This window comes from Mesoplodon mirus (genome assembly GCF_964341445.2).
Source record: "Mesoplodon mirus genome assembly, chromosome: 6".
NCBI classification, from domain to species: domain Eukaryota; kingdom Metazoa; phylum Chordata; class Mammalia; order Artiodactyla; family Ziphiidae; genus Mesoplodon; species Mesoplodon mirus.
Window position 1 is genome coordinate 139136737 of NC_138982.1, and position 18949 is coordinate 139155685.

The 18949-nt window shown below is 37.8% G+C and overlaps 1 protein-coding gene across 1 annotated transcript in view; it reads left to right on the plus strand.

Annotated features, from left to right (window-relative positions):
• The window catches only part of TTC3 (tetratricopeptide repeat domain 3), a 140976-nt gene that overhangs the window by 45316 nt on the left and 76711 nt on the right, over nt 1-18949 (plus strand). Inside the window, exons 14-19 of the mRNA XM_082625061.1 lie at nt 286-406; nt 964-1027; nt 3206-3266; nt 6023-6107; nt 16981-17115; nt 17766-17846. Coding sequence (XP_082481187.1) covers nt 286-406; nt 964-1027; nt 3206-3266; nt 6023-6107; nt 16981-17115; nt 17766-17846 — 547 coding nt within the window. The remainder of the gene's footprint in view (nt 1-285; nt 407-963; nt 1028-3205; nt 3267-6022; nt 6108-16980; nt 17116-17765; nt 17847-18949) is intronic.

The window sequence follows — 18949 nt, forward strand, 5'->3', positions numbered from 1 at the left end:
AGATATTGAAGCTGTTAAATTTATAACAGGGAGACTTAACTTATTTTAAAATTAGAAACCAGAATACATTTCTTGAACTGTTCTTAATCTATTTGGAGTTTTTAATACCAAATTTAAAGTAATATTTATGTATGATACCCAATCTCACAGGTAGAGATTCTTTTTGAAACAATATTACCTTGCTTTCAAGGTAAAAAGGCTATACTTGCTGAAACCTCTTTGTTTAAAGGATAATTTTTTTAAAATAATTTAAAAAATATGATTATTTCTTTTATTACCACTCAGGGCCTACATACCTAATTTATCAGCACCTGCATTTAGTACTTCACTTAACTTTGTGGAGACAGAAAAAAATTCCAGAAAAACTAACCACGAAATGGCAAACGGTGGTAATCAGAATCCAAAGGTAAGCTCAGTTAAAAACTAAAATTAGAATTATTTCAAGTATAGGTAGTCTTATATTTTTACAATAATATTTTTGTGATAATCGAAACCAATACGCACCTCTAAGCCTATAGCCTGGCTCTGTGATCAGTGTCCCAGATGACCTGTATCTGAGTTTTCCTGAACTGTAGTGTACTCAAAGCTCAGCAGGTATCATCAACTTCACATTTATATTTCTTTCCAGGGTTTGAGGGGAAAAAAGGGAATTGGTGTTTTCAGGTTAGATATGTAGTACGCATTGAAGGGAACTTTCCCAACCCGCTGTAAAGTCCTTCTGTTGTTAATAATGAAAGTCTCAAAGAAGCTGTATTCAGTTAGGGAGAGGAGAATAAGGAAAGATGTGATAGTATTAATTCAGTATTTATTGTTCGGTAGTTATCAGTTTGTTTATTCATTTGGTAAAGCTGAGTATTTTAGGCACTTGGATAAATGCTTTGCTACTCAGTTTTATTATTTAGCTATTGAATTTTTCATGGCTGTATTTTTTTGGAAGTGTCACTAATTTTATTTTCATGGTAGGTGGCAGATGAAGCTTTGAAGGTAGATGATTGTGACTGTCATCCTGAATTTCTGCCACCATCAAGTGAGTCTTTTTCCCATATGTAAATTGTTGCCGAATTAGCGTAGTGTTGCCTCAACTTCCATGCCCTAAAATTCTCAGAAGCCTCACTTATATTTGCTATTATTCTCCTTTTACTTTACAATGCTTCTGTGTCGAGAAAACATTGAATGTTTATTTGAAATCAATGCTCAGTCTTTTCATATTGTTTAATAAATTTAATTTTGGAAAACCAAATAAAGGAATGGAGAAGAAAAATGGCGCTCTTCTTGGTCTGCTACCTAATTTCTACTAGGCCAGTGTTTCTCAACTTTTATTTCATTATCTACCCCCTGCTCCCAGAGCCTTTTTAGACACTTTTTTCCCCTAATTACCCTCCCCTTGTGAAACTTTAATATCACAGCTTCTGTTTTTCTGTTTATGTACTGTATGTACATGTGTGCTTTATATATAAAAATGGATTTTTTTCATCTTCCAATAACCAGTTACGACTTTCTTGTGGGTGATGTCACCCCTGTTGAGAATGGATGCATTAGCCTAATACTAGTTTATTTAAATTGTATGAGCTTAGTGCATATGTTTATTTATGCATCTAGAAAATATGCAGACACACAGCCAGACCTTGTCTACTTGGCATCTTTGGGAAATGAAGGAAGGGTTCCAGAGAAGTGGATATTCATGCCTCGTTTATTTCTCAGTCTCCGTGTATACTCCCAGCTTTTGAGAGAAATCGTTCTAAGTGGGTTATTCTTCTCTGCCTTTTAAAACAGTTTGAGAGAATTCAGCAACTCAAAGTTGTTGTTACGCACAAGTTACTTATCTCAAGCTTTCATGTGCTCCTTTCAGAGTTATTGTGGTGAGATTGTTGACCTTCTAGTTAGTGATCCTGTTGCTCTCTTTTCCTTCCACTTGTTTTTTGGTTCATTTGTTTATTTTTTTCAGTGTTTTTACTTCTGGCAGCCATTTCTGTCTTTTACTTCCTGCAGCTCTATCTCCTCTTAGGCTCCAGTGCTGCGTATCCAGCCACTTAACTACTGGTTAGCACTTCAGCACAGTTACAAAGAGGGGGAAACGCAGGTGTTTGTCTTACCTGATGTGACTTTATAGCACGTGAAAAATCTTTGAGAATGAAACTGTTTATTTGAAAACAGCTTTTAATTTATTTGTATTTCTTAGACCATTATTATCAGATAGCACATTTAAATAATTTAAATACCATCCATGCTTCCGCATCTATATTCAGTCAGAGAAATTGAGGTCCCAGGGTTAGATTAAATAGTTTTGCCCTAGGTCACACAGTAGAAATCAAACTAGAACTCTTCTTTCTTTCTAGAAGCCTCTTTTGTTTTCTGAGGCCATCAGAGCTCAGGCTCTCATCCCCTCCCTAATACATCGGCTCTGACTTGCCTCTGCCATCTCTCCCAAAGCTTCCATCAGAGACACCCAGTCCCTATTGCTGTGCTCTCTTCTACACAACTTTGCACGTGTGACTCCCCTGCCCCAAAGTGTACAGTGGCTCTCTCCTCCTTTCAGTGGGATAAAGACTGAGCTCGCAGAGCTGGGGAGTCAGAAGCCCTGGGCCTGGAAACACTCATACCAACCTGCCTGGCTTGCAGCCCCTTTCAACCTGTCCTTACTTAACTCGCCCAGTCACACAGGTTTACTTAGTGTTACTTAAAATAAAACTTCATTTGGCCCATTCTTTGCAAATCCTACTTGTTCCTTAAAACTAAATACAAATGCTGCATCCCCACTAAGGTGTTTCCCAGCCACTCCAGCTTAAGTGATTTTTCCCTTCTAGGAGTTATAAGAGCAGTTACTATGGAATTAATATTTCAGTAACAATGCATCTTCTTTTCTTCTTAATGGGGATTGTTACTTAATTGGTGAAGTGACTGTCTTTTCTTCCCATCTGATTGTAAACTACCTGAGAACAGGAACTACAGCCTGTATCTCTTCTATATCTACTATAGGACTAAATGATGATCATTATTATAATTTATCTTTATAATAATTTTATAGCATACATAGAGAAACATCAGTAGCTTCTTTATTTTGGATTACCTGTTTATAGTTAGACTCACATGCAGTGTTGCCTCCTTTGCTTTCTTATTCCAATTTACATTTTTTAAAAATGTTTTACTTTCAAGCTTGTAGATTCTTATGTACAGATTTCAGGAACAAATACTTTTGTATTCACAGGTCAGCCTCCAAAATATAAAGGAAAACAAAAATCCCGAAACAATGAATTGGAGAAGTTCAGGTATGTTTTTTAATGTAAGGGTTTTTTTTTTGTTTGTTTGCTTTGTTTCGTTTCTGTAATGACCTCCTCCCAAGAAAAAAGAAAAAAGAAAATTAAATCTCTTTCTAGTAGTAGCTACCTTTACATATGTGTACTATGATAAGTACTAAAAATCCCTTTCAAATAGCATGGCATGTCTTTATTAGGAGAGGGTCATTTTTGACTAAAGGAGTATTAATCCTGGATGTTAATACTGATTTCTGAAAATCATATAATACGAGATATATCAGTATTAATTTTTTAAAATTCCAAAATACAGGCTCATAACAGGAAAAATGATTCAGATAAGTATAAAGTGAAAACTTAGTCTCCTTCCCTGTTTGCTTTATTTCCCCTCTCTCTGACTCCGTTCTCTAGTGCCTTGCTTTAGAAACTTGCTGTTAGCAATTTCTTGGCCATCTGCAAACTTAACTTTGCATACACTGGCATGGCTATCTGTATATTCATAGGCAAGGATTTACTAATGAACCGACCACTTACAAAATTCGTTCTACCAAACATCCCCCCCAAATTAGCAGTAGGAATTCTTGTCACCAATCTTTAGAGTTAATCCCCCATTAGCTACAAAGATATAAATTGATTGCAAAGTGAAATTGTAAATCTTGTAACAGATATAGAAATTCATGAAATCAATTAAAGTGGTGCTGGAGAAACTGCAAAGCCATTTTTGCCACAGTTCCACTAGTTTCCAGTTTTCTCTTCATTTCTTAAGGCTGACTCCTTGATAGGTGCTTAAAGGAGAATGATTTGAATATCAAAGCACTAAGATAAATTAGTAAAGCCCTATTTTTAAAAAATGACCGATTTTTGATGGTGCCTCAAAAGTTAAATACAGAGCAAGGCCATAGTGCCCTTTGTTGTTCTGTTATTTGTTAGAAAAGTCCTGAGTCTTCCTTCTTGCCCCCCTTCCCTCATCATAAAAGGAAACCAAAACCCAATACATACTCATTCTTTGAATGCACAGTTATAACTTTAACCTGTTGTGTTAAAGATAAATTTATTTTCCTGATATTTTGTTTCTGTTTTCAAAGTGAATGCTCTTCTTGATTATGTCTACTTCATGAGGTTATTTAACAATTAAATGGGACAACCACATAAAATACTTAGAGCCGTGGAACATGGTAAATGCTCAATACACTTGAACTATCGTTATTGTTAACACTATAGTTTTCATTGTTGTTGGAACTATTCTGGCCTGCAGCTTGCTTTTATCTCTTTCAAAATGCCTTGACTACCTTTCCATATCAGACCATGGAGATAGATCTACATCCCTCATTTTCGTGACTGCAGGATATTTCCTAGTATAGATGTGTGTGAAGGAGAAATTTCTGTAACAGGGGATGTGTAATTTTAACTTTGATAGATACTGCCAAATTCTCCTCTCAAAAAATGAGCAGCGCTCACACTGCTCCTAAGCTATGAGAGGGTGTGGTATAATAAAGATATTTATATATTCGGTCTGTGTCCCCAGTTCCTGGCACAGGGCTCCTAGGACCCTTGGAATTTCCTGAGTGATGAGAGAGTCTTTTGTTATTTATAACGAGCCCCTTCCTCTCTACTTGAGTTTGTACTAATAAAGTGACCCAAGGCTGGGTCCCTACCTTCAGGATTGAGGCTGGTCACCAGAAAGATAAAGTGTGTGATTGGTTGGAACTTTTCAGCCCCACCCCCGATCTTTGGGGAGAAGAAGGGAGCAAGAAATTGAGTTTAGTCACCAGTGTCCAGTAATTAAATCATTGATGCCTGTGTAATGAAACGTCAGTAAGAACCTCTAAACGTAGGGGCTCAGGGAGCTTCTGGTTGGTGGATACATCGAGATGCTGGGGGAGCTGGTGCACTCTGGGACTGTGTGAAAGCTCTGAGGCACCCCCTTCCCTTACACCTTCCCATGCATCTTTTCCATTCAGCTGCTCCTGACTTACATCCTTTACAATAAACTGGTAATGGTAAGTAAAGTGCTCTCCTGAGTTCTGTGAGTTGTCCTAGGGAATAGTTGAACCCAAGGGGTAGTCACGGGAACCCCTGAATTTGTAGTCGGCAGGGCAGAAGTATGGGTAGCCTGGATATCCCATTGTGGCTGAAGTGAGGGCAGTCTTGTGGGACTGAGCCTTTAACCTGTGGGGCATGAGTTCTTAACTCCAGAGTTGGTGTCAGAATTGAATTGTTGGACACTCAGTTGGTGTGGAAAAATGACAGGTATGTGGTGTGAGAAACCCACACATGTGGTGTCAGAAAACACCACCAGGAGTACCTGAATCTTCCTTACCCTCACCAGCATTGGGGTTCAGACTTTCTGGAAAGATTATATCTTATTAACAGATTTTCATATGAGATGGATCATCTTTGCAGTGTTTTGGGGCACATTTCTTGTTTCATGACTTTGTTGTTATTGATGACTTTAGATTTATAATAACTTTAGGTAATCAGTGTAAATCCACCAATTTCTTTCTTTCCTTTTTTTTTAAAGCTGTTCTTTTATAACATCTGAATAATCAGTTCATCTGGTCCCCTTTCCCCAGTAAATTTACAGAGATTTTTATTGGATTTAGAAATTAATTTGGAGAGAATTGGCATCTTGGTAATATTTCTACTTAGGAACTTGTGACTCTCCATTTACTAAGTGTTTAAAATGACCTTCAGTAAATATTTTTTTCTTTATATAATAAGCAGGATTGTTTTATTTTAAAATAATTCAAAACAGTGCTTTTCTCTTTTAGTTCTGGTTCACAAGGGAGTTTACCAGTAGATTTGAAAAACATCTTGGAGAAACAGTTTTCTAAATCCTCCAGAGCTGCACACCAGGTAAAGGCAAAGGCTTTCCTAATGGAAAAGCAAACTCTTTGAACATAACATTTTTCACATGAATTAAGTCTAATCGTGTACATCTCTAAAGTTTTTTTAAAATAATTTTAGTTATGAGCATATAATTTAATAGATGATTGCTAAGAAACCAAATCGTCACTAATTTATGTTTTAATTTGGTAAGTGTGTGAACCAGAGATTTAACTAATGGTTAATACTGAATACAAAATTGTTTGTTTCCCATAGATTTAAAAGGAAGAAGCAAGTCTTCCCAAAGTGTTAACTTTTAAGTTAAATATTTTAAGAAGGTTTAAATCATTTTAAAAGGTTTAAGTACCTGCGGTTTTACTACACCTACTATAGAACCATTAAAGAGCAAAGTTTATTCTTTGAATGATTTATCATATAACTTTGTATATAAAATTCTGTAGTATTTGGTAAATAATGAAAAATGTACATCAAGGGGGAAGAGGTGAATAGGCACAGCAGAGAGGATTTTTAGGGCTGTGAAAATCCTCTGTATGATAGTATAAATGATAGATACAGTCATTATACATTTGTCCAAACCTGTGGAATGTACAACACGAAGAGTGAACCATAGGGTTCATAGGTAAACTATGGACTTTGGGTGATTATGATGTGTCAGTGTGGGTTAATCCTTGGTTAAAAAAAAAAAAAAAAAAAAAAGCACGCCCCCCCCCTACACCCTCACCCCTTGTATGTATATTGGGTTGGCCAAAACGTTCGTTTTTTTTGTTTTTTTTTTTAATTTATTCTTTTGGCTGCATTGGGTTTTCGTTGCTGCGCGTGGGCTTTCTCTAGTTGCGGCCAGCGAGGGCTGCTCTTTGTTGTGGTGCGCAGGCTTCTCATTGCAGTGGCTTCTGTTGCTAGGGAGCACGGGCTCTAGGTTTGCAGGCTTCAGTAGTTGAGGCTCATGAGCTCAGCAGTTGTGGCTCACGGGCTCTAGAGCGCAGGCTCAGTAGTTGTGGTGCATGGGCTTAGTTCCGCGGCATGTGGGATCTTCCTGGACCAGGGCTTGAACCCAGGTCCCCTGCATTGGCAGGCGGCTTCTTAGCCATTGCACCACCAGGGAAGTCCCTCATTTGGTTTTTTACGTAAGATGGCTCTAGTAGCACTTAGTTGTCTTTAACTTCATTCGAAACAGTTTTGATTGTATGTGACAGCTATCATATCAGTGTGCATTTAAAAAAACGTTTCAAAATCGGTGGATTTTTTTGTAACCATTTTAATATTGAAGGTGGAAGAAAAAAGCAATATTTTCAGCGTACTATGCTTTATTATTTCAAGAAAGGTAAAAATGCAACTGAAATGCAAAGAAGATTTGTGTAGTTTATGGCGAAGGTGCTGTGACTGATTGAACATGTCAAAAGTGGTTTGTGAAGTTTTGTGCTGGACGTTTCTCGTTGGATGATGCTCCATGGTTGGGTAGACCAGTTGAAGTTGATAACGATCGAATTGAGACATTAATTGAGAACAGTCAACATTATACCACATGGGAGATAGCCGACATACTGAAAATATCCAGATCAAGCGTTGAAATTCATTTGCACCGGCTTGGTTATTTTCGTCTCTTTGATGTTTGGGTTCCACATAAGTTAAGCAAAAACACCTTCTTGACCATATTTACACATATGATTTTCTACTAAAATGTAATGAAAACATTGTTTTTAAAACAAATCGTGATTGGCAATGAAATGTGGATGCTGTATAGCAATGTGGAATGGAAGAGATCGTGGGGCAAGTAAAATGAACCACCACCAACCACACCAAAGGCTGGTCTTCCTCCAAAGAACTTGATGTTCTGCATATGGTGGAATTGGAAGGTAGTCCTCCGTTATGAGCTCCTTCTGGAAAACCACATGATTAATTCCAACAAGTACTGCTCCCAGTTAGACCAACTGAAGGCAGCACTCGATGAAAAGTGTCCAGAATTAGTCAACAGAAAATGCGTAATCTTCCATCAAGATAACTCAAGACTGCATGTTTCTTTGATGACCAGGCAAAAACTGTTAGAGCTTGGCTGGGAAGTTTTGATTCATCTGCCATATTCACCAGACATTGCACTTTTGGATTTCCATTTACTTTGGTCTTTACAAAATTCTCTTAATGGAAAAAATTTCAATTCCCTGGAAGACTGTAAAAGGCACCTGGAATAGTTCTTTGCTCAAAAAGATAAAAAGTTTTGGGAAGATGGAATTATGAAGTTGCCTGAAAAATGGCAGAAGGTAGTGGAGCAAAATGGTGAATATGTTGTTCAATAAAGTTCGTGGTGAAAATGAAAAATGTCTTTTATTTTTACTTAAAAACTGAAGGAAATTTTCTGCCAACCCAATATACCATTCTGAGGAGTGATTTTGACGATGGGGGAAGCTATTCATGTACGGGGCAAAGGGGTATATGGAAATCTCTGTACTTCCCTCTCAATAAAAAAGTGCAAGGGGTATGACTTTGATATTACTTTGAAGCAAGTAATATTACTTTGAATCAAGCTAAATGTATGTATAAAGTTTTAGATTAGTGATGCATTCATTCCAAGAGCAAGGAAAAAAACCCAAAGAAAGTAGACGGAAATAACAATGTAGAAAATAGTGAAGGAGATTGGTTCAAGATAGCGGAGTAGAAGGACGTGCATTCACTCCCTCTTGTGAGAACACTGGAATCACAACTGGCTGCTGAACAATCATCGATGGGAAAACACTGAAACTCACCAAGAAAGATACCCCACATCCAAAGACAAAGGAGAAGCCACAGTGAGGTGGTAGGAGGGGTGCAATCACAATAAAATCAAATCCCATAACTGCTGGGTGGGTGACACACAGACTGGAGAACACTTATACCACAGAAGTCCATCCACTGGAGTGAAGGTTCTGAGCCCCACGTCAGGCTTTCCAACCTGGGGTCTGGCAACGGGAGGAGGAATTCCTAGAGAATCAGACTTTGAGGCTGGCAGGATTTGATTACAGGACTTTGACAGGACTCGGGGAAACAGAAACTCCACTCTTGGAGGGCAACACAAAGTATTGTGTGCATAGGGACACAGGGCAAGGGGCAGTGACCCCATAGGAGACTGAACCAGACCTACCTGCTGGTGTTGGAGGGTCTCCTGCAGAGGTGGGGGGTGGATGTGGCTCACCGTGGGGACAAGGACACTGGCAGCAGAAGTTCTGGGAAGTACTCCTTGGGGTGAGCCCTCCCAGAATCCTCCATTAGTCCCACCAAAGAGCCCAGGTAGGCTCCAGTGTTGGGTCACCTCAGGCCAAACAACCAACAGGGAGGGAACCCAGCCCCACCCATCAGCAGACAAGCGGATTAAAGTTTTACTGAGCTCTGCCTACCAGAGCAAAACCCAGCTCTACCCACCACCAGTCCCTCCCATCAGGAAACTTGCACAAGCCTCTTAGATAGCCTCATCCAAGAGAGGGCAGACAGCAGAAGCAAGAACTACAATCCTGCAGCCTGTGGAACAAAAGCCACATTCACAGAAAGACAGACAAGATGAAAAGGCAGAGGGCTATGTACCAGATGAAGGAACAAGATAAAACCTCAGAAAAACAAGTAATTGAAGTGGAGATAGGCAACCTTCCAGAAAAAGAATTCAGAATAATGATAGTGAGGATGATCCAGGACCTTGGAAAAAGAATGGAGGCAAAGATTGAGAAGATGCAAGAAATGTTTAACAAAGACCTAGAAGAATGAAAGAACAAACAAACAGAGATGAACAATACAATAACTGAAAGGAAAACTACACGAGAAGGAATCAACAGCAGAATAACTGAGGCAGAAGAATGGATAAGTGACCTGGAAGACAGAATGGTGGAATTCACTGCTGTGGAAAAGAATGAAGAAAAATGAATGAAAAAAAATGAAGACAGCCTAAGAGACCTCTGGGACAACATTAAGCGCAACAACATTCGCATTATAGGGGTCCCAGAAGAAGAAGAAGAGAGAGAAAGGACCCGAGAAAATATTTGAAGAGATTATAGTGGAACTTCCCTAACATGGGAAAGGAAATAGCCACCCAAGTCCAGGAAGTGCAGAGAGTCCCATACAGGTTAAAGCGAAGGAGAAACACGCCGAGACACATAGTAATCAAATTGACAAAAATTAGACAAAAATTATTGAAAGCAGCAAGGGGAAAATGACAAATAACATACAAGGGAACTCCCATAAGGTTAACAGCTGATTTCTCAGTAGAAATTCTACAAGCCAGAAGGGAGTGGCATGACACATTTAAAGTGATGAAAGGGAAGAACCTACAACCAAGATTACTCTACCCTGCAAGGTTCTCATTCAGATTCGATAGAGAAATCAAAAGCTTTACAGACAAGCAAAAGCTGAGAGAATTCAGCACCACCAAACCAGCTCTACAACAAATGCTAAATGAATTTCTCTAAGTGGGAAACACAAGAGAAGAAAAGGACCTACAAAAACAAACCCAAAGCAATTAAGAAAATGGTAATAGGAACATACATATCGAGAATTACCTTAAATCTGAATGGATTAAATACTCCAACCAAAAGACAGAGGCTTTCTGAATGGATACAAAAACAAGACCCATATATATGCTGTCTACAGGAGACCCACTTCAGACCTAGGGACACATACAGACTGAAAGTGAGGGGATGGAAAAAGATATTCCATGCATATGGAAATCAAAAGAAAGCTAGAGTAGCAATACTCATATCAGATAAAATAAACTTTAAAATAAAGAATGTTACAAGAGACAAGGAAGGGCACTACATAATGATCAAGGGATTGATCCAAGAAGAAGATATAACAATTATAAATATATATGCACCCAACATAGGAGCCCCTCAATACATGAGGCAACTGCTAGCAGCTATAAAAGAGGAAATCGACAGTCAAACAATAATAATGGGGGACTTTAACACCTCACATACACCAATGGACAGATCATCCAAACAGAAAATTAATAAGGAAACAAAAGCTTTAACTGACACAATAGACCAGAGAGACTTAATTGATATTTATAGTACATTCCATCCAAAAACAACAGATTACACTTTCTTCTCAAGTGTGCATGGAACATTCTTCAGGATAGATCTTGGGTCACAAATCAAGCCTCATTAAATTTAAGAAAACTGAAATCATATCAAGCATCTTTTCTGACCACAACACTATGAGATTAGAAATCAATTACAGGGAAAAAAATGTAAAAAACACAAACACATGGAGGCTAAACACTATGTTACTGAATAACCAAGACATCACTGAAGAAACCAAAGAGGAAATCAAAAAATACCTAGAGATAAATGACAATGAAAACATGATGATCCAAAACCTATGGGATGCAGCAAAAGCAGTTCTAAGAGGGAAGTTTATAACAATACAATCCTACCTTAAGAAACAGGAAGCATCTCAAATAAACAACCTAACCTTGCACCTAAAGCAATTAGAGAAAGAAGAACAAAAAAACCCCAAAGTTAGCAGAAGGAAAGAAATCATAAAGATCAGATCAGAAATAAATGAAAAAGAAATGAAGGAAGCAGTAGCAAAGATCAGTAAAACTAAAAGCTGGTTCTTTGAGAAGATAAACAAAATTGTTAAACCATTAGCCAGACTCATCAAGAAAAAAAGGGAGAAGCCTCAAATCAATAGAATTAGAAATGAAAAAGGAGAAGTAACAACTGACACTGCAGAAATACAAAGGATCATGAGAGATTACTACAAGCAACTCTATGCCAATAAAATGGACAACCTGGAAGAAATGGACCAATATTTAGAAAGGTATCTCCTTCCAGCACTGAACCAGAAAGAAATAGAAAATATGGACAGACCAATCACAAGTAATGAAATTGAAACTGTGATTAAAAATTTTTCAACAAACAATAGTCCAGGACCAGATGGCTTCACAGGTGAATTCTATCAGACATTTAGAGACGAGCTAACACCCATCCTTCTCAAACTCTTCCAAGAAATTGCAGAGGAAGGAACACTCCCAAACTCATCTATGAGGCCACCATCACTCTGATATGAAAACCAGACAAAGATACTACAAAAAAAGAAAATTACAGACCAATATCACTGATGAATATAGATGCAAAAATCCTCAACAAAATACTAGCAAACAGAATCCAACAACACATTAAAAGGATCACACACCATGATCAAGTGGGATTTATCTCAGGGATTTATCTCAGGGATGCAAGGATTCTTCAGTATATGCAAATCAATCAATGTGATACACCATATTAACAAGTTGAAGAAGAAAAACCATATGATCATCTCAGCATATGCAGAGAAAGCTTTTGACAAAATTCAACATACTTTTATGATAAAACCTCTTTAGAAAGTGGGCATAGAGGGAACCTACCTCAACATAATAAAGGCCATAGACGACAAACCCACAGCAAACACCATTCTCAATGGCGAAAAACTGAAAGCCTTTCCTCTAAGATCAGGAGCAAGATAAGGATGTCCTCTCTTGCCACTGTTATTCAACATAGTTTTGGAAGTCCTAGCCATTGCAATCAGGGAAGAAAAAGAAATAAAAGGAATACAAATTGGAAAAGAAGAAGTAAAACTGTTACTGTTTGCAGCTGGCATGATACCCTACTTAGAGAATCCTAAAGATGCCACCAGAAAACTACTAGAGCTAATCAATGAATTTGGTAAAGGTGGGTGCAGGATACAAAATTAATGCACAGAAATCTCTTGCATTCCTATACACTAATGATGAAAAATCTGAAAGAGAAATTAAGGAAACACTCCGATTTACCATTGCAACAAAAAGAATAAAATACCTAGGAATAAATCTACCTGGGGAGGCAAATGACATGTATGCAGAAAGCTATAAGGCGCTGATGAAAGAAATTAAATATACAAACAGATGGAGAGATATACCATGTTCTTGGATTGGAAGAATCAATATTGTGAAAATGACTGCACTACCCAAAGCAATCTGCAGATTCAGTGCAATCCCTATCAAATTACGAATGGCATTTTTTACAGAACTAGAACAAAAAATCTTAAAATTTGTATGGAGATGCAAAAGACCCCGAATAGCCAAAGCAGTCTTGAGGGCAAAAATTGGAGCCGGAGGAACCAGCCTCCCTGACTTTAGACCAAACTACAAAGCTACAGTAATCAAGACAATATTGTACTGGCACAAAAACAGAAATACAGATCAATGGAACAGGATAGAAATCCCAGAGATAAATCCATGCACCTATGCTCAACTAATCTGTGACAAAGGAGGCAAGGATATACAATGTAGAAAAGACTGTCTCTTCAGTAAGTGTTGCTGGAGAACTGGCCAGCTACATATAAAAGAATGAAATTAGAACACTCCCTAACCATACAGAAATACAAACTCAAAATGGATTAGAGACCTACGTGTAAGACCGGATACTATAGAAGTCTTAGAGGAAAACATAGGAAGAACACTCTATGACATAAATCACAGCAAGATCTTTTTTGATCCACCTCCTAGAGTAATGGAAATAAAAACAAAAATAAACTAATGGGACTTAATGAAACTTAAAAGTTTTTGCGCAGCAAAGCAAAGTACAAATAAGACAAAAAGACAACCCTCAGAATGGGAGAAAACATTTACAAACGAATCAACAGCAAAGGATTATTCTCCAAAATATATAAACAGCTCATGCAGCTCAATATTAAAAAAACAAACAACCCAATCCAAAAATGAGCAGAAGACCTGAATAGACATTTCTCCAGAGAAGACATACAGATGGTCAAGAAGCACATGAAAAACTGCTCAACATCACTAATTATTAGAGAAATGCAAATCAGAACTACCATGAGGTATCACCTCACACCAGTTAGAATGGACATCATCAGAAAAATCTACAAACAACACCTACAAACATCTAAAAACAACAAATGCTGGAGAGGGTGTGGAGAAAAGGGAACCCTCTTGCACCATTGGTGGGAATGAAAATTGGTACAGCCACTATGGAGAACAGTATGGTGGTTCGTTAAAAAACTAAAAATAGAATTACATATGACCCAGCAATCCCACTACTGGGCATATACCCAGAGAAAACCATAATTCAAAAAGACACATGCATCCCAGTGTTCATTGCAGCTCTATTTACAATAGCCAGGACATGGAAGCAACCTAAATGCCCATCTTCAGATGAATGGATAAAGAAGATGTTGTACATACATACAGTGGAATATTACTCAGCCATGAAAAGGAACGAAATTGGGTCATTTGTAGAGACGTGGATGGATCTAGAGACTGTCATACAGAGTGAAGTAAGTCAGAAAGAGAAAAACAAATATCGTATATTAATGCATATTTGTAGAACCTAGAAAAATGCTACAGATGAACCGGTTTGCAGGGCAGAAACTGAGACACAGATGTAGAGAACAAACGTATGTATACCAAGGGGGAAAGTGGCGGGAAGGGGGGTGGTGTGATGAATTGGGAGATTGGGATTGACATATATACGCTAATATGTGTAAAATGGATAACTAATTAGAACCTGATGTATAAAAAAATAAAATAAAATTCCAAAAAAAAGAGAAAAGAATGAAAATGGAAGAACTTGTAAAGAAGGATCCACAAAGCTATAAGTTGATTCTTTACAATATACATAAAATTTACATATCCGTATGGAAACTGATTAAGAAAGGAAGAAAAGAAGACACAATAAGACAATTTCAAGAATGAAAAAGGAGACTTCCCTGGTGGTCCAGTCACTAAGTCTCTGGGCTCCCAACGCCGGGGGCCCAGGTTCAGTCCCTGGTCAGGGAACTAGATCCCACATACCACAACTAAAGTTCCTGCATGCCGCAACTAAGACCCAGTGCAGCCAAATAAATAAATATTTTTTTAAAAAGAATGAAAAAGGATACATTACTACAGACCCTTCAGTATTACAAATACTATATCAAAATACTATTATGAACAACATTATACCAGGAAATTTGAAAATGTACGTAGGTGAAATGAACAAATTCCTAGAACAATCCAGCTTATACGAACTAACTCAAGAAGAAATAGAAACCTGTACAGAGTCCAGAATTTATAGAACCATGGCTAATCACTATTCCAGTCATTGAATACCTGTAGACTATGTATTATCAGTGAAAGATTGTTTCTTTTGGTTAAATGTGATTCATGTGAGTCTGCTTTGACACTTCAATGCTTTGTGTAAATACAGTTCTATTTCTTCTAAAATAAAATGTTGGATTTAAATTTCAGCCCCCCAAAATGTATATTAACATGGAACACAACACATTTTAATATCTGGGTCATTTTAAAATTCTGTTAACTATGTTAGGTATATATGACAGATAGCTTTTTAAGGACTATTGGAATGAAGCATGTTAAGCATTTTTAATCAGCTTCCTAATTGGTTTCAACAGTTTTCTAATTAGTTGCATCAGAGAATTTTTAGAATTTCTAACAGTTGATGATTTTTAAATTGTCATTTTATACTGATTTTACTGATTCTAAAAACTGTGATGGACTTAAATTGTAATGACAGCCTGTAAAGACAAAAGAGTATTTAAATAAAAATGATGGTTATTTTTGAGCCTTGATTTGTTCATTTAACACACTTTTCTTTAGGCCCCTGCTTATGCTGAAGACTGGCATTGCCATTCAGCCCGCTCTCATGGAGCTTTCAGTACAGACCATTTATTTGTACTGTTTTGAGAGAAATAATTTCCAATGGAAACGTGAGGCAAATGGATTTGTTTTCTAGAATGAAAGAGAATGGAATCAGTTCATCCAAGGCTGAATAATAAATAATATACTAGTGTGTGTGGGGATAGCACGTCATCTTCTATAACTGTTAAAATTCTTATCTTAACATTAATATGGCGATCGTTGAGCTTTTTAAATACTGTATAGCAAATACCAAGTTTACTTGAGAGCTGCTCTTTTCCATGTGTTTTCTGGGGGGAAAGTTCTCCTAAACTTTGATGCATTGGACGAAAAGCACTAGGCAGCTTTTGTTTATATGTGACCAGACTGCTTTTCCCTCTGTGTTTTGTACAGTGGGGTCTCCTTTTGGATCCTTATCATTAGGAACAGTGGGGAATGTCATGCACATATTTGCATTTTCTGCTCCCTTGAACGGTGTACACATGTATGGCAAGGTGTGGGAGATCTAGCTTAGCGCCTCCAGGCTTGCCTCTCCAGTCTTTATGGAACTTTTGTGGCCTATAGCTATTGCCATGTAACTAAAATCTGAATACAAATTATTATGTATGTGCTCACGTATATTCAAATTACAAAGTTTTTTTCTTGCTTTGTTCCAGGGTACATTATAGCAGTTTTTTTCTTATTCTCTTCTCTTTGCATTTAACCTAGTAATATCTCTCCCGATAATATTATCTAGTTATATTCAGGTACACGTTAGGCAGGAGTAGAACTAGAGCTCCATATCTTGCTGAGAATTTAGGTTTGTTCCAGGGCATGAGGGCAGTTGTTAAAATCTGGTAGCGACCAGGAAATTGATTGCTTGTTCTTATTTGTCTAATTGTTCTAGTCTCGGCCAAACAATTTACTTATTTAAATGATGGCTGATGTTCTCCATTTGAGCTGTTAAAACGTCCAGATACTGTCTGGTTAGCCTGGAAACGTGAGTACAGCTTAGCACCACGTAGCGTAAAGTGAACCACGCTTCTTTGTCCTGCGCAGTACTAGCAATGTTGGGATTAAGATGGTGAAGCAGTGCCTTGTAATTTCCACCTCAGTGGTGCTGTGCTGAGGAAGGAGTATAATGCATAAAGGGTAGCTTTGTTGGGTGATCAGTTATAAAGGATAACTGCCCAATCATGAACATTGGCATCTTAAGTTTTAGACTAAGCAGGTGTAGCTCTGGTTTACTGAAAAAGAATTTCTTTTTTGCAGGATTTTGCTAATATAATGAAAATGCTGAGAAGCTTAACCCAGGATGGTTACACGGCTTTGCTGGAGCAGCGTTGCCGCAGTGCTGCTCAGGCCTTCACGGAGTTGCTCAATGGTTTAGATCCTCAAAAAATAAAGGTGAGATTGCCTCCTGGGAACTTGTTTACCGATGCTAATGCGTTTCAGAGGAATGTAGAAGGGAACCAACACTTTGACTTCATTGTACTCATGTATCGTCTTGCTGAGAACCGCTGAATTTACTCCAGGTTGTGAGAAGCAGATAATGCTCTGATTCAGCCTTTATGGTTGCAGTCGGTAGAGAAGCCAGGTTTAGACTCTGTCCTTGCACTGTAGTTGGTGTTCATTAGAACTCTTGGCGTTTTATCTTATTAGAGCACTAAGTCAAGGATTTGGACTCACTTTAGTCACATCTTTTGATCCACAAACAAAGTATTAGCTGGGTAAATATGCAAGGTTGTAAGAGAGCAAATACCTTAGTCTGTTACTCATCCCATTGATATGCAAAAGAATATGACATCAGTTATTCTATCTGTTATGAACCATGCCTTCAAGGAACTCTGAGACAGTGCTTCTGTGTTTTAGATACTTGATAGCAAGATAACTGCATATCTTTGCAAAATGTATTTTCTAATTCTGTTTGGTCTTTGTCCCACAGTGATTAGTAAGATATTTTTATACTTACTTTACGGTTGTGGCTAACAAGTTAGTATGATGCAAATTGGGCAGAATTATGTTCAGATGTTTCACTGGAGCATTTTTATTGACAGCAACTGAACCTGGCCATGATTAACTACGTCTTAGTCGTCTATGGACTTGCCATTTCACTCCTGGGAATAGGACAGCCTGAGGTAAGATTTGTAACAGAGATAATACACAATTAAACTATGTCATTAATTTTAGAAGGTATGTTAACATAGTTTTTGCATTTTGGCTTATTTCCTTCTGGGTACTTTTTTTTCGCTTTTCCAGTTTTATTGAGATATAATGGGCGCACAGCACAGTATAAGTTTAGGGGTGCAGCATAATGATGTGACTTAGTATATCATTAAATGATTATCACAGGAGTTTAGTGAGCACTGTCTGTGTGCTTTCTTGGGAATTTTTTCTGAAATACCTAGGTTTACTTTAGTTTGTGCTTTTTGTGAAAAGAAAATTTAGTTTGTGCTTCCGTTAGAAAAGAGTTGTGCCAGACCACCAGTGGGAGTCTATGTTTTATTTGTATAAAAAGTAAAGGACCTGATATGTCATGAACAGTTTTGGAAACATGTTGAGGCAAAAAGGCAAGTTGGAGAATGTAGGAAACTTCGTGACACCACTTCTGTGCAATTTGGAAAACCTACAGGACAATAGTGCATGTCGTTTATGGCTATCTGTGAATCTGGCAAAAGTAAAATAAACACGGACTAGCCCTGCATCAAACTTAATATAACGGTTGCATTTAGTGATAGAAGAAAGGGACGGGACGTGGAAGGTCAAAAAAGGAGAGTTCAACTTTGTGTCATGCCTTTTTACTTTTTAAATCATAAAAAGAATGCTAATGTTAATAGCTCTTAGTTCTGGATAGTAAGTACCTGGGTGTTTCATCTTCTAGAGTTCAGGCTTCCCATAACCACATGCAATCAGTGTATGGGTGTCAGCACACATGGTTTCCATTACTCATGGTCCTTCAGTGCTCTCCTGGAAAGCTCACTTACCTGCACTGCTCAGCATTATACTTTGCTTTCCATGGCTTCGAGTTTTTGATAAAGGTTGAAATGGCTCTAGAATTACCTCAGGAATAATATATCCTTTCTACCAACTTGGGCCCCAAGCTTCCTAGGCTAGATGAGGCTTAACCCTAATTGCTCCCTAATAAGGATCAGGTTGCTTTATGTTCAGCCCTCTGAGTGGTCCACAGAGCCTGAGGTTCATTTTCCTTGTGACATGCTGTTGGTCTTTTTTTTTTTTTTTT